This window comes from Anoplolepis gracilipes, chromosome 6 (assembly GCF_047496725.1).
Source record: "Anoplolepis gracilipes chromosome 6, ASM4749672v1, whole genome shotgun sequence".
In the NCBI taxonomy this organism is placed as follows: Eukaryota; Metazoa; Arthropoda; class Insecta; order Hymenoptera; family Formicidae; genus Anoplolepis; species Anoplolepis gracilipes.
In genome coordinates, this window is record NC_132975.1 from 6,985,221 (window position 1) to 7,002,876 (window position 17,656).

The 17,656-nt window shown below is 31.0% G+C and overlaps 2 protein-coding genes across 7 annotated transcripts in view; both read left to right on the forward strand.

Annotated features, from left to right (window-relative positions):
- The first annotated feature begins 147 nt into the window (after positions 1–147).
- On the forward strand, positions 148–5,798 carry LOC140666970 (uncharacterized). Of its 3 annotated transcripts, none has more exons than XM_072894530.1 (4): positions 148–424; positions 2,616–2,759; positions 3,217–4,613; positions 4,972–5,798. In XM_072894530.1, the coding sequence occupies exons 1-4, from the start codon at positions 266–268 to the stop codon at positions 5,429–5,431; spliced, it is 2,160 nt and encodes a 719-aa protein (XP_072750631.1). In that variant the 5' UTR covers positions 148–265; the 3' UTR covers positions 5,432–5,798. The 3 variants fall into 3 exon arrangements, with proteins under 3 accessions (XP_072750631.1, XP_072750632.1, XP_072750633.1); XM_072894531.1 differs by lacking the exon at positions 148–424 and adding an exon at positions 500–616; XM_072894532.1 differs by lacking the exon at positions 148–424 and adding an exon at positions 2,300–2,375.
- A 3,219-nt stretch (positions 5,799–9,017) lies between these two features.
- Positions 9,018–17,656, forward strand: part of LOC140666706 (E3 ubiquitin-protein ligase Rnf220) — a 151,296-nt gene continuing 142,657 nt past the window's right edge. Inside the window, exons 1-3 of one of the 4 annotated variants that reach the window (XM_072894191.1) lie at positions 9,018–9,157; positions 12,877–12,990; positions 16,820–17,357. In XM_072894191.1, coding sequence (XP_072750292.1) covers positions 12,877–12,990; positions 16,820–17,357 — 652 coding nt within the window. In that variant the 5' untranslated portion in view covers positions 9,018–9,157. Of the gene's footprint in view, positions 9,158–9,181; positions 9,992–12,876; positions 12,991–16,819; positions 17,358–17,656 lie in introns of those variants that run through there. The other 3 variants (XM_072894192.1, XM_072894190.1, XM_072894193.1) reach the window with 3 other exon arrangements.

Consider the following 17,656-nt stretch of genomic DNA (forward strand, 5'->3'; position numbering starts at 1 on the left):
GATGCACGTACAGAGTTATGTTCGAACCTTTACCTCGTCGGAATAAAGGTATGTACATTTGGTTGACCAATCAGAAACAAACTTTGTTTATTCCGATTGGTCAATCAACACTACTTTACTTTGGCAGATTTTGGAACACTTTCAGAGTTTTCTCTCACCCTTTAATATTGTTTGATATTACATACGCCGCGTAATAGCTTGCCGAGGTGATCGTCGCCGCTCCTGTCATTTAGATTCCAAAACGAAGAAAACTACTTTGGTTGTTATGCCGCATCAAATTATGAGTTCGAATATCAGTTCGTGCATTGAAAATAAATGCCGTGCATGTATGAAGGAAGGCGGCAAAATGTGTCCCATGTACGATGACAAAACTACCAGCACGATTAATTTACCTTATAAACTTGCAGAGCTCACATCCATTCAGGTAAAAAGATTGTTTTCAGTTGACATTTAGTTTTAAAATATCACTCAGTTTTACGATATTGAATCAATTATGCAGGATAATAAAAAAGTGCGCACTTAACCTCTACGAACATTTTCAATAGGAATTGTAATTGAAATAGCAGACATAATTGCCAAAGAGGCAACTACTCAAATTCACAACAAAGATTTAAAGGTACCGATAACAGATTTTAAAGAAAAATATGAAAAAAAGTGTTTGATAAAATTAACCACGATTTTATAGTGTAATTTAGATTTGAAGGTAAACAAGATTTCCAAAAGTTTTACAAGGAACGCATGAGATACTCTTGGTTTAATGATTAATCAGTTGTGTAAATTTATAACTGATAAATTGTATTACAGCGAATCATTATAATCTTAATGAATCTCTAGCAAGAAAAGGATATGTATTATCACTAGATAACAATGCAGACATGAAAAAGAGGATATTAATAATTTTGGACTGTATTCTCAGCTCACATTTATTATTAAATGTGCCTCTAAAAGTATTTTTATACATGTGTTTGTATACATTTAAAAGCACATTTAACGATAAATATGAGCTCAAAATACAGGCCTTTGTGTTTATTGTGCTGTTTATATGATGACATAAGAGTCGATTTTAACTTAAATCATAAATTAAACCTAGTAAGGATCAGTAAACCAGATTTGTGACTAGAATTGAATTAGAAGAGGGGATAAGAACTCGATAAGAACTCTCAAAATAATATACAACTTTACTTCAAACAGATAGAATTATATATATAGTTTATAAGTTATATATATATATATATGTGTATATATACTTTTCTTTATTATGTTATATATAGATTTTTCCATTAGTTAATTTTATTCTATATTATCATAAAGTTTTCTATATTATCATAAATATATTTTTGATGCTCAGCTATACAGCATTTGTGCAACATAATCTATTGATTAGAAACACTTTGAAAAAAAATTTAACAAGATTATAAAGTGAAAGTAGCTAACTACATATATATATATATATATATATATATATATATATATATATATATATATATGTAAGACACTTGTAAATGCAAATAACTTCTAATTTAATTTGTTACTCGTTTGTTATATTAATTAATTTGACTTCATAAAATATTAAGTGATTATTTTACTTTGCATATTTTAATTAAAAACTGAAAAAATTAAAATTAATATTTTTTAATATTCTTCTATCTTTCTTAATATTTTGAAAAATAAAATATAAAAATAGACCATTAATAAAGTCATTTGTAAGTATTAAAGCAGAGAAAATATGTATTATACAAATTGAAATTAATTACATTAAGCAAATATTATCCAGTTTCAATTTTGTGCTATAGAATTTTTCTCAGTGGAATACATTATATATATATATATAGGTATATATATAAATAATAAATAAATTAAATTGTTATATACATATAAATAATAAATTAAAGAACATGAAATATAAAAAAATCCTATTAATATATCACATATTAAATGTTAAAAACATTTCATTAAATTTCTTTTTAATACATATTATTTCTATTTTAATATGTACAAAAAAGATCTTTATGTTTTTCAGAGTTTATGTTGGCCAAAAAAAAAAATTGTTTTCGTTAAAAAAAATTGAATTTAGTATTTATAATATAAATTACTTAATATTACTGTTATTGTAAAATTATTCTAACTTTTAATAAATGAATTCATTTAACACGCATAAAGAAAGAGAGAAGAGTGAGAAATTAAAGGTCAGAGAATTTAAATTAAGTCATATGATATACTGTTTACATGACTTAATTCAAATTCTCTAATCTTTAATTTTTTTTAATTTTACTGACACATGCTCGATTTTCTCATTTAGATGTATGTAACGATTTCATCTATATTGTATTGTATTCCACTAAGGAAGATTATAAAGCATAAGATTGAAATGTCTGGTAATGTTATTTACTTAATGTAATTTATGTAATACATATTCACACACTAATATATGTAGTTAGTTTTGTTAATGATCTATTTTTTATATTATATATTTGTTTTTTTTTTCATTTATATTCTCAAGCTTATGTGAAAAATTTTAACTTTGTTTAAAATTTAATATTTTTTATAAAATTGATTATTGAAGATGGAAATATTTTGTACAGCTGCAATATATTAATAAGATTTTTTTTCAACAGATTGACAAGTTTGATGGACTGCCCAACATGCTCTGTACTAAGTGTGCTTATCGAACTCAGGTTTTGTATAACTTCAGGCTAAAAGTACAAGAGTCGGACAAGAAATTCAGGATGATGCTTGAAAATCAAATGATCACTAGCGAGGTAATAGATAATATAATAATAGAGAATAAAAATAATATTATTATAATATTAATTTATAATTTCTCTTTCTTTCTTTCTTTTTTTCCTCCTTCTCTTTCTCTCTCTTCTCTCTTTCTTGTTTGTTAAATGAATTAAAATTAGAATAATTTTACAATAACAGTAATATGAGGTGATTTATATTATAAATAATAAAACTCAATTTTTTTTAACAAAAACAATGCTTTTTTTTACAACATAAATTCTGAAAGACATAAAGATGTAAAGATCTTTTTTAAACATATTAAAATAGAAGTAATATGTATTAGAAAGAAATTTATATTATAATATATATTAAAAAGAAATATATATTAAAAGAATTAATGAAATTTTTTTAATATCTAATATGTGATATATTAATGGGATTTGTTTAACTTCTCATATTCTCCATTTTTGCTAAGTATTTATGGGTTTTTTTTAGACAGAAGAATTAGATGATAAGGACAGTAAAGATAACAATGTACAAATAGATGAGTCTGTAGAATTAAATATATCAGATGATAGATCTATACATAATGCTGATTTTTTGGAGAATCCAAAGATTGAAATAGATGAGACAATTAGTAAGAGTGAGCAACAATATGAATATCATATACCTCGATTGCTCGAAAATGGAGGAGACAATAAAGAAAATAATAATAACTTGCAATTGAATGAGCTCTTTCATAATATTTTACAAGGAATTAACGAGAATGAAGCGGATGGACAAATTGTGAAAACAGATATACCCGAGGAAATTTCGAAAATACTGGCGTCACAAGATATCACAATAATGTACATACCACACGATCATGAATCTATGATTGAACCAATGTCTGAGTCAATATTTGTGGAAAACACAGTGTCTGAACAAAAGCAAGAAGAAATCGAAAATAACACGTTTATTTCTGCAATAAACGTATTAAAACTTGAACAAAAAGAGGACATTTCAAGCAATATACACATTTCCAATCCTATGGACTCTAATTTGACCAAAGAAAATAAACGCTGTTGTGAAAGTGTGGACGATGAGGTGCAAAGCAAAAATGAGCAGCTTAACAATAGCAATTCCAACATTGAACAATCAAGAACGGAAGACAGTGATGAATCTGATTCTGATTATTTCATTGATACCAAAGATAACATATTAGGGAGTGTAAACGACGCGATCGTACGGATAAAGGAAGTGAAACAGGAAAATGGGATCGAATATCAATGTACATTGTGTCAACAGAACTATGAGGAATTATCGTGTATATTACTACACACCGTTGATAATCACGTTTCTAGCACCGGTCCATTCTTTTGTATGGTGTGTGAAAAGGATTGCGAGAGTCATCGAGAGTTGCGAGCACACGTGAAAACACACAGCGGACAGGAACCATATTCCTGCTTTATTTGCAGCAAAGGATATACCAAAAAGAGATATCTGAAGAGGCATATGATGTGCCACTCCGACTTTCCGCGGCATCGCTGTTCAAAGTGCGGTTGTCGCTTTAAGGCCAAGTCGGAATTGGAGTCTCACATGAAGACGCATAGCGTACCCTACTCTTGCAATCAGTGTCCACGTGTATTTAATCATAAAGGCAATTATAAGCGACATCTGGTCAGTCATCTGGATCCCCAAGGTCTTTATTTACCTAAATATCCGTGCAAATATTGCGGCAAACGCTTTCCCAACAATCGTACGTTAGAAACACATATTCGCGTACATACTGGCGAAAGGCCATTCAAATGTCAGTATTGCGAGAAATCATTCTCACAACGAGGTAATCTGATAAATCACACAAGGATACATTCAAATCCACGCAGCTACACATGCGAAGTCTGCGGTAAAAGGTTTGTAGTACAATTATTTGCAATTTATACTTGAAAAAAGTAAATATATAATATTAAAATGTTGACTATAAACCTTCCCTTTATTCTTTGAGAGAAGCAAATTGACAAAATATAAATTATATTCAAATCACAATCTAAAGAAAATATATAATTAAAGTTGTCATGAAAGGATCTATTTTTTATAAGAAAATCTGAGTATTAAAAAGAATAATAAAAATGTATTAATATAATTAGTTTAATTATTCATTGAATAATATTTATTATATTCTAAATATTAGTATTGTGTGTATACAAATTCTTAAAAAATTAACGAATATGGAACATAACAATATTAATATTTTTTGCATGATGATTCTAGCTTTAATCAACGTGCTACTTTAAGAGATCATGGACTGTTACATACGGGTGAGAAGCCTCATGTATGTAATGTTTGTGGCAGAGCATTTACAGTTAGTGCAGCATTGAGAAGACATATGTTCTATCATGCGGAGCATAAGCCATTCAAATGCGAAACTTGTAATATGGGATTTGTCGGGAAGTATGATCTACGACGACACATGAAGGTACATGAAAATCGGTCTAAGGAGAAACGAAGAAGAAATACTTTATCAAAGTCAAGCGATTTAGTCCAACAAGAATCGGAAGAAAGTGTTGCCATAATAGAGGAACCGGGCACTGAAACTATTTTTATAGAACAAGTGTTTTTACCTCAAAATGTTGCACAAATAGTGGTGAATCAAGTTGAATCAGAGAAAGAAAATGAAGATGCATTGTTCAATCTTCACTGTTACAATTCAGCTCTTATACAATACAGCTAATAATACATAATAGATTATAGACTATACAGGATGAATAATTTAAATAAAATGAGATTTTTATTTTGAATAACTAAAATATGTTGCATAAGAAAGTTTTATCCAAGAATTATAAGACCTCGATACTTTTTTATGTTGAATGATGGAAAAGAATATATTTAAAAAAGCTTATATCATTTAAAAACGTATAAAGATATTTTTTTTGGCATAAATCTTTGTAGCATTTCCAATGTGCTGATCAAAAAGTTCTATTTGGAATCATTTAACTCTTGTAAAATATTCTTTAATGCATATTTTGAAAGTTATTCGAAATAAAAATATAGAAATAGTAATATATCCTGTATAAAATAAGAATTGCTATTAATAACTATTTTCTTGTTTTATTTTTGTATACATATGTACAGCCATTTCCCTTCCTTCTTAAGTCACTTTATCTGTTGCAGTAGTGAAGTATACAATAATTTTATTAAGATATTTTTTATGTACTTTTACTTTTTACTTGAAAGCTATAAACAATTATACAAATCAAGTGCTTAAATTTTTTAAAATAATTTTTGTCTAAAAAAAATAGTATAAGCATATTATTGTATACAAAAATGTAATTATTTTATAATTATAATAACTTGTATACATAATATAACTATACAAATATAAAATTAATAATTATAAATTTAATTATATAATAATTATATAACATTAATATTTATATTTATAATAATATATTCTTATTAATATTATAAATAGAAAATTATATATTTTTATTTGTATAAGTTATATCAAGTTTTATTTGTGTGATATCCTGTGACGAGACTATTTTCGAAATTGGAAATGTATATATTGCTTGAAATTTCCTTTTTCAAATTTTGAGACTTATTGCAAAAATGAATGTTATTTCCATTTTCGATATCTTCTTGCTTTTGATCAGACACTAATGTGTCTTTCACAAATATTGATTTAGACATCGATCATATATTCATGCTCATGTGGTATATACATTATTGTGATATCCTGCGACGTCAGTATTTTCGAAATTTCCTCTGGTATATCTGTTTTCATAATCTATGTATTCGTTTGATTCTCGTTAATTCCTTGTAAAATATTATGAAAGAGCTCATTCAATTGCAGGTTATTATTTTGTTTATTGTCTTTACCATTTTATAATAATAATATAATTTATGTAAATTTTATTATTATTATTAATTTATTATTATAAATTATATTTTTATTAATTTATAATATAATATATATACATATTATTTTTATAGTATGTATGTATGTTATATTTTTTAGAAAATTTGTAAAATATTTTATAATTTCTAAGATTTCAAAAATTTTTAATATTCAGTTATTTAAAATCATGACATTTAGGCATTAATAAATTATGATATAAAAATCAACATTTGTAATAAAGTTTTTTTAATTATATGTATATATATGTATATATACATATATATATATATATATATATATATATATATATATTGTTTTTTTTAATATGATTTATCATTATTATTTAATCAAAAACTGCCAACTAATAATATTACTATTAATAATAGTAATAACATTAATATAATAATAATAATAAATGTGTATAGTATTTACATTAATCTCTCTTCTTTCTAAAAAAAAACTTAAATGTATAAAAATATATGGTGATAATATTTGATATTTTGGAATTCAAAAGGAAAAATTGTTTTTATTTGTTCAAAGAAATGAAATAATTATGACTTATTGCAATATAAAATACAAAAAAGTTATATAGAACAACTACGTGCGAAAGCTTTTCCCCTTTTTATTATAGAAAAATAACGTATAATATTGTAAAAATTCTGCTTATGTAAGGCGATAACAGACGATTAATTAATAATAGCTTTTAATCATTTTCAATTCACATTTGTGTTACATAAACAATATTTCAAAATTCTATTTATTTTTTATAATTATTATGTATATGATAATTGCGTTTTTAAATTTTATCATGGACAGAAGTTGTATAGATTATCGATTATAAAGAAAAGTATTTCTACTCTTTGATCACAGAGAGCACCACAAATACTATTTTACCCATTGACTAATTGTAAGTCTGGATAATTTTTAGGACGATAACATTGTGCATGGATGATAAAAAAAAAAGTTTATTTTTATATGATTACAGTAAAGTAAGATTGCAAATAAAAGAATGTTTTCTTCAATTATTTATTAAATGGATGGAATGTCATAAAAATTGATAAATAATATATACTAGATACACTACAACTTTAATTAAATATATGTGTGTTGGATTAGTTTGTGTTTTTAATAATAATTTATAATTTTTTTATGTGTATGTGTGTCAAATATATTTATTTTTTATAACAAATTTAATAAGTGACAATATAATTTTTAAATTTTCCACTAGATGACGCGGCCTGTCTACAAAATTGTGTAGAATGATTTTTTGTGATTAGTAGCATTTATACACGATATATTTCATCTATATTAATTAATAGAGCTATTATTAATGGTTCAAATGTTGTTGCAGGCATTAGTTTTCAGCAGGTAAATTTTCGGCAATTATTTTATAAATAGTTCATAACTTCGAAATATGATCTTGAAACCATACATAGACTTACTAGTTGGTAATATTAGACAATGATTCAATTAATTAATTTTCGATGCGTTAGAGTGTCAGGAAAACTCGAACAGGTTTCAAACATATATAAATACATTATTGTATAAACTGAATAATTCCTTTATAAAAATGTATTTATAGTATTGATTGCAAGCATTAATTAATTATAATCACAAGTCAATTGTTTTTGATAATTTTTTTTAGTGTCAGAGACAAAAAGTATCTCATATAATATATATATATATATATATATATATATATATATCAATTTTATTTTGAAACCTCTTTTTACAGTAAAATATTAGAAAATTTGTGATTGCTTAAACTCTAATATTATAAATTATGAAAACTAAATAGATTTTCGCGCAAAATTTCAACAATACATGATTTAATGCGTCTTAAAACTAATTCTATTTTCTATTTCTTTTATATATTGTTTATTATGCAATAATGGTGTGCATGTAAGCAGTACATTACTCGTTTTAATTAAAATTTGAATTTTGTATCTTTACTATTGAAATTTTGAAATATTCATAAATCTCACGGAACTCTAACAAAAACATGTTTTCTGGTATATGAAAGTAATGTTTTATTTAATATGTGCACAGCGCGTTCACTATTCATACATGAGAATCTGAGTCACACTCATTGTCAGGGCTAAACACATAAGTGAAATATGATGTTTCATTTTGGATTTTATGTATTTCAGTCCCCCCCCCCCCCCCCAGAAAGCAAACAAACGAGCAAGAAATGAAGCAACATGAATCAAGAATATCTTCTTAAACAACACATCGCAGAGTGCATCGAAACGCTGTCAAAATCGGAATGCATGAAAGCTACAAGAGCCGAACGAACGCAACACTAATGCTGCTGGCTGCGCGTCCCGTGCGCGATTGAGCCTCCTGAAAAGAGTCGCGTGTGGCTGCGCGGCGGGCGACTGCGCAGATGACGCGTGCGCGCCACCGGGCAGCCGGCAGTCACTACGGTGGCGCCAGTCATGGCGACGAAAACACACGCGCACGCTGTTACCACCGCCGCCGCCGCCGCTGGTCGGTGCCTCCACGCCTCTACCTCCTCGCCTCCGCCACCGCCACCGCCACCGATCTCGCGACTCGTGGGTAAGTACCCTCACTCTCCATGCTCCAATCAGTCTGCACTCGCATGTCCACGAGGTTGCTCGCACGGGCCAGGCGGCATCCTCTCTCTCCCTCTCTTTCGCTTCGCCCGCTCGTATTCCCTGTTCTGTCATTCTCTGTCTCGCTCGTTTCCCCCTCTCTCTCTTTCTCTTTCCCCTTTTCTCTGTCTATCATTGTCTCTCTCTCGCTCTTTCATTCACCTGACTCTTAACGCGAGCAGTGCGTTACACATCCCATACGGGGGTGATACCGATCGCCAGTCGAGGTACTGGTCGCGGACACCGCAGCCGCGGTTGAGGTTAGGTCGACGGACCTGTCGATCGTAGTGGCGGGACGCGGCGCGGCGCGGCGGATTTGAATTTTCGAACGCGGCTCGATCCGCGCCGTGACTTTGCTGTGGGTATTGCACGTCGATTCCGGGACCGAACGCTCGCGGACAACGATCTTTCACGAGAGGAGACGGATCATCATTTTTCCTGTCAAACGGGTTGCGCGGGATTTTGGTGATCATCGTGTTTCACGCGATTGACAGACGTTGCGCACGCCTGCCAGGTTAGGTGGAGCGACGTTAGGCGGACCGCGCGTTTTTCGAAACAGCGGACACGTTTGGGAGGATGATGCATCGCGAGTTTTCATCGCCGCCGTCGTCGTCGCCGTTGTTGATGTTACTGTTGCCGAAGCTGTCGCACTCGCGTCTCGTGGAAACGCGCAGCGACGGAGACGAGCAGCGGGTCCTGTGAGGTTCTGTGAATGTTCTCGGACAGCCACACGCCGCGGTTAACCGCGCACCAGTTTCTCAGTGCACACGAGGAAAACGTACGCGCACTGGTGATCAGTCTCTCAGCATATCTTTTCTGCGCTTGGAAGCGTCGCGTGTCATCGGGTTCGTGTTGCGTCGCGTCGCGTTTCGTCGATGGGGCAATGAGAATGACATCGTGGTTTGAATTTGCAAAGAAACGTCACTTTAAAAGTGAATATTATTGTATCTGATTATTTTGAAGTTTTATATGCTCATTTTGGAATACAAATGTTGTGGCAAGAGTGTCGAGTATTAATATTAGTGATAAGAATATCGTCGATTTCGTTTTTCGTATTAAAAAAATGGATTTTGTTGCACATAAAGTTTTATAATTAGTGTAATCAAATATATATATATTTGATTATACTACATTATTTCTTAACATCACTCGTATTGGATCGTTAGATAAACTTGTTGAATTGACAGCTATCAATCAGCTGATTTATGAACGATTGGCAGGAGATATGTTTCTGTGTTGCAAAGTACATTAGTAAAATTTATGATATGTAATTATAGATATTATTGAGTTTTCTTATTCCGCAATATAACGATTTGACGTCAGAAATGTATAAATATGCAGCAAACATAATAACGCAATACGTTTTCTAAGTTCGAAATATGAAAATTTGCATAAGTATTGCTTAAGCATTCAATCCGCATTTCATCCGCAGGAAATAAAAGGATTCATGCGAAATCTGTTCAACTAAAATAACGTTTATAATTAGTTATCGATTCGATTATCTTTATCATATTACATAAAATGCGATAAGATTCTGAATACTAATTCATTATTTACATACTTTTAATACTTTGGTCATTCAATATTAATAATAGATTGATAAAGTTAATATTCTAATTTTGAATTTGCACAAAATAAATTGATAAAAACAATTAAGGAATTAATATTTTTTGCCAATCGTACAAGTAACTGAATTCTCCATTGCTAGCCTGAAAAACGAGCATTTACGTTTTACGTATACATAGTCCTGTTGACATATTCATCGTTTATCATTTATTGCCGTTTATCGTACGCGGCCTTTTCTATCGGTGAACAATCACTCGATCGTACGCCACAAAAGAGAAAGAAGGTGGTCTGGCATCGATCGCAATTACTCGGGGATCGAATTCGATAGCTTTCTGGTTGAAAGGTTAGAAGTAGCAGAAATTGTTGGCGAATCGACATCCGACCCAACACCGGTGATTAATTGACAATTGCGATAATTAATGATACACACGGTATACCGCGATCTCATGCCACGACACACTGATGTGTTCCATTAAATCGCGTTTTGTGAAAGAAAATATCGAATGAGCAGATTTGCTCGTACTTGTTTATTTTTCAGAAATAATTCAGAAATAATCGTTATATTCGACATTGTTGGATATTTCTGTTATTTTATAGTCTTCCTAATATTTTAATCGCTCATTTTTGTGTATTTTGCACACTTCAATTGGAATTTTTGTTTTTTAAACAACAACGAAAATATTTAAAAAAATAATAGATTTTAACGTATTGATAACGTGTTGATAACGGTGAAGAATGCTAAACTTTTAGAGTATTTTCAATTTAAATTATTACAGAATGTCAAAAATGTGAAATGTCATTAACATCCAGAAGATTGTTGTGTCTTAATGATTTAAAACTTTAGATTACATTATTTGATTTTTTAAATAATTTTATAAAGTTAATTTTAATAGTTGCACGTATCATAAGAGTGAGCAACCTAAGATTCTAGAAATTTTATTAGATTTCAGAGGTACATCTTCATTTACATTCAGAATTATAGTTTTTTATATAAGAAACCACTTATCTATAATAAATTGTATATTTATATACACATATACGAGTAGATTATTTGTAAACGTTAATTATTGATTTTACTCTGCTATTGATTTTACTTTACTCTGCTGTTCTGCATTTAATTAAATTGTTTTCGTGTACAAAGTGAAATCAAATAAGATTATAATTTCATTTCGCTCAGGAAACACGACGTAATTCTCATCGATGTAATTAATGTGCCACGACGTAATTCTCATTGACGAGCGAGCTAATCTATCGAATTCATTTCTCGATCGGTGATTTTTATACTCGATTTTACACTAAATCATAAAATTCGCGTTTTCGACAAAGTTTCAAATAAAATTCATAAAAAATGAGAATAGAAATTAACAAGTTAAGAGAAATTTAAAATGTAAATTTATATGTTTAAAAAACACGCTTATATTCTTTGACAACAGAATAAGATAATTAATAATATTTATACGTTAATATATTGTGTATAAAGTACATGATTTTGATTAAATAAGTACTTTGCATTACTGTACAATTTACAAATATTTTTTGTTAATAATTAAAAACTAGCTACTTATTAATTTTTAATATCTTCGAAATTAAAATAATTTAATAATTATCGGTGTTAATAGACATCGGTCAAGTAAAATAAATCCATTTAATAAATTTTCGAAAATGTATCGAATTTTATGCGTATGGGAAACCTTGAGAAAATAATTGAACTTTTCAGACGTACAAAAATAAATTAAATCATATTAAAAGGACATGTAAGAAAATAAAAATCGAAAAGAAAATTCACCGATCGAGGAGCGTAAAAATAAATTGCATACGTCAGACAGTTTATTCATAATCATGTCCACGACCATAATTATAAAAATCGTGAATAGTTCCAATAATTTATAAATTCAATTAATAATCAATAACTATTAATCGATATAAATGTATGATATTATCTTCTCCGATCACTGTCGTTCGCGATCACGCTTCCGAGACTTATAATTAGTTTATACGAAATTTCCTTCGAATTTTTCGCGTCATCGATCGAATATTTAGAATAGGGAAACGATTAATCGACACGTAGAAGGAAGAAAACGACGATATATGTTTTAGATGGATAATTCTGCGTACGTACCGAATCATCTACCGCCGCCGTCTCTGGTCGTGTTCTCGCAGGCCGGAGGGCTGCCTGAGGCCCTGAGAATGCAAAGACCTTTCAATCCACAAGTTAGTGTCCCATTGTCCTTACCCTTACGCCTAAGCTTCCACCTCAGCTTGCACTTATACTTGCGATTACATTGCATTTCGTTTGCTTGCAACAAAACATGTTGAAATGCGATTTAACTCTTTTAAATATAGATTTTTTTGTGCTCTAAAATTCTCATATTTTCCTAAAAAAGTATAATTATGTGTGAATAAATGTGATCATCCAAAGTTATATCATTTCAATCATCTAAATTGGATGTATTCACGTTATATTCAATACAATATTAATTATATTGTAAATTAAGTAACGTAGATGTTGCATAATTATATTACTGAAAAAATTATTTGAATTCGTATAATTTTTATGTACGTTGTAATCGATGAGAATTTATCGGAGAATGTAGAGAGTAAAATTATTTTCACGCTTGTATCGTATGCAATGAAACTACACTGCGGTAATTCGAGTATATCGTATTTGACGCGAACACGCACGTCACTATTTGGCAGAAAAACAACACTCTTGAAAAAAAATGTATAAAATAAAAATAATTGTTAGCATTGATTTCAACAAACGCGGATATCTCGAGTTACCCCTATTTCGCTTTGCATGTTTATGTTGCTTTATGCACGCGAGTACATACTAATTAATGTGTGCAATGAATAGAAACTTAGTTGTGTGTGCGTGTATATGTGACTATGTTGAGTAGCAGATAATGTTAAATCAGTGATGCGCAATCTTCTTTCGAATCCTTTCTCGAAATTATTGTTAATTATTGCTTTTAAAAGGAGAGCTTGTATTTAAAAATAATGTAATTATAAAGTGAAAAAAATCTAATCAAAGATAAATTCAAATTAAAAATTCATGATTTATTAAATCTGATTGTTTCTATTTAAAATACAGATGTTATTTCTATTAAAAAGTCTCTCTATTAAGAAATATATAAATGTATTTTATCTTTTGATCATGAAGAAATATATATAGATTGTGCATCACTATTATGTATAACATATGATTAGTTAAAAAAGAGAAATAAAATCTATACTATTAGAGAGATACAGTAAGTATTTGACATTGGTGATATGACTAAAATTAGTAGAAATATTGTTCGTGGAATATACAATAATTGTGAAATCTTTATTAATTTTACAGGAATTATTAATTAATAATAAAAATTTTATATAGTATTGTAGAAATTAAAGTACATAAAAATAGGTATTTAATTTTTTTTTGCAAGTGATTTTAAAGTAAATTTTATATACTACAATAAAAAAAACATACCGATAACACGAATTATGGAAAATATTATTATTAAACTCCCGATAATAACAAAAAATTGTTTTACGTTTTTATATATCACACACATCTTTGTCTCATAACTGTGATTGCCACAAACATTTAACGAATGGGCATCGCGGTTAATTATAAGCGTATTCCACAGTGTTTTTAAACGCTTGAATATTTTTTATACGTGCGGAACATCAATCGGGTCCGGATAAAACACGTACAGATGTGGAACGGTAGATACGACATAGAAAGCAGTAGAACGAGGATGACAGCGAGATAACCGGTTGCATCAAAATTCAGCATTGTTAAAAAATGAGATAATTTCGGGACGAACCTAATTGCGATGGCACGGTGACAAAATGCGCTCGTGTTTTGCCGCTCGCGGGAGCGCGAGCGAAAGAAAAAAATGATAAAAAATTATTGCAAATATGCAAGCGGCGCGCGTCGCGTCGGTCGCGAAAAAAGGGCAGGGGCCGCAATTAAAATAATAATGAATATCTAATAAATCACTGATTGGACCGCGGGCGCAATATATGTCGGGTCGTCGAACACGAACCTCATTTCCCCGTATAAAAGAATAATAAACTAATCGCGGCGCGTACTAATACCCGCGCGTGTAACTCATCGCCCGCGTCATTATCGGCCGAATGAAATGTTTATCCGGAAACTGTGGTTGTCCATTCTCGCCGATGAAATCATTTCGTACTTCCGTTTCGCTCCCTTAGTCGCGCGGTTTATATTGACCGGTGACGTTTCACACTTTACGTTTACAGATGAATTTGTAATCTCTGTAACAGATTTTTGTAAGAATTTTATGCAAACTATTTATACTGAAATTAATCTTCTAACATTTATATTAAGAACAAAGTTGGCTTCGTATTGCTGCGTTTGCGATTAAAAACACAATCGCAGTTTAATTGAATTAAGTTGGAATATTAAACATAATGATAAAATAATTCGAATAAACTCGTTTGTGAAACAAAATCTTTTAAATTTTTAGAAAACACTGCAAATATGTATATAGCAGAAATGTTTTTTATGATGCCTTTAAAAAATAATTTTCTAGTTACTTATGAAATATATGATGTTATTTCATGACATATGTACTCGTGCCAGTAGTTAACATTGAAACACTCGTATCGTTTCCCCAGAAGTCGATGCGTAGGAAACAACGCACCGTTATTACTTCAGCTACGCTTAATAACGGTCCGATAATTCTGGCATTATAAATGTTACAAAACCCAATGCGTAGATGTTTCAACCGAGCATTCAGTATGCGGCTTAATAGACTCGTCAATCACGGTGAATTGAATGATACAACTGACATACGGGGTTGGAAGGGAGAATCATGGGGTGTGGGAGGAGGAGGAGAAGAGCTTCAGGTTTTGACGGATTATTATAACACAGTGGTTTCGCGTTATTAACAGTATACCGCCACGCTGCTTTGATATTATATGTATGCCATTCAGACGTACCTGAAGCACGGAAATATCCACGCTGCAAATGAGCTATCTAGTTACGCGTTTCAAACATTTTTCCGCTTATCGCATACACGGAATAAATTTGTACTATCGAACTTGATAATGCGAGTGTAGCTTCTCGATACGGGAGGGAATGTCAGGAGTGCTTCTGCAAATATCAGTGTACCAGTAAAATGAACAGAAAATTAGATGTTAAAGATATATACAAAAAAAACCTTGTAATTGACGATCTGAATTAATTGTAAAATTTAATAATGAATAAAATATAAGAAATATCTATATGATTAAATAAAGAACCACTTATAAAGTTTCAATATTTAAATATATCGCATATTTGGAGTATTTAATATAAAATATAAATTATCTCAATAAGAGTAAATGTCGCCTAAATCTTTCTCTTAACTCTAATAATTATTTAATTTGAAATATGTGTGAATATATATAATTTATTTTGATAAACTTACTTTTCATATATTACATATAAATTTTTGTTTATCTGTCAATATTCCACGAACAATTAATTAAGAACAATTGCGAGTTAACAACTAATTATGGGAGATGTGTGTGTCCTTTCTCTGTTTATAAAATATATTATTATGACTCATATTTGCTTTCACTAAATCTTAGTGCTTTTATGATTCCGAAATAAAAAATTAAGCTGCGTATAAATATTTAATGCGCGTCACGCATTTAAATGTCAAAATCCCTCTATTAGAATATCTTTTTTGCTACAAAATAATAGACGAGCTTGAGAAGCGAATATAATAAATGTACGTGTATATTAAATAAAAAAAACTGAACATTTCACGAGAATTTTAATAAGGAGAATTTTTTCATACACATACAAAAATAATGCTTGATTAAAAAACAAACATGCCATGAATCGCAAAAAATAAAAAACCTAAAAAAAAAACCGCAATCTTTAATTTATTAAAATTCTCATGAGTAATGTTTAATTTTTTTATTTAATATATTGTATAACGTATCTATGTGTATTATTTGCTCCTTGAGCTCATTTATTATTTTCATCGGAACCTTTTATTTATTTTGATCTATTAATTTTTTTCTCGCTTGTTTTTTTCAGGTGACCGATTCGAAGGATCTACAGGTGCCATTCAGCACGGCGGCGTCGCTGGGCTACGGACTGCATCACATGCTACATCTGCCACCGCAGTTCCTGCACCCGCTCGACCATAGACTACCCTTCGGCGGCTTCCGGCCCCTGGTGCCGTCCGCGTTCGCGCCCCCTAGCAAGTGCCTCAAGGTCGAGACCGGGAACGGCGCGGTGCCGGGGAACGGCGGCCTGGCTAGCATCGGCTCGCTTTCGAGCATGTCGAACATGTTCTCGCCCACGTCCCTACCGGGCGCAGGCGGGGGCGCGGTGGTGTCCGTTTCCGGTGCGGCGGCCGCCGCGGCCGCCGCCGTCGTCGCGGCCAGCCAGGAAGTCGGCGGGCCGCAGAGTCCGGCTGGTTCCGCGAGCCGCTCGCCAACCGGTACCGCTGGTACCGGTTCCGTGCCGAATCGCGGCGCAACTCCCGACGAAGAGGACCGTGACGCCAACGCCACACCCGGCTCCGAGAACACCGAGCGATCCACCCCGGAGGAGGGACGACCATACAGACGTGAGTACTGGAACCCTTATGCATGTGATTTTTGCTTTTTTTTTTTCTTTTTTTGAGCAAATAATGATCGACAGCAATGATCAGCTTTATATAATCTAATTGTAAGTCGCATTTCAGTGATTTTTAATTACTGTCAATCCTTGATAATTACTTATATATGATTTTCAATTACGCAAATATGCTTATTTTATACGTAATACTTGATTATTTCAGTCGATCATTTTCCTATTCTTTATGCAATTTTATTAGTTTATAAAATATTAATATCCATGAATTTATATGCATTATATTTATTATGC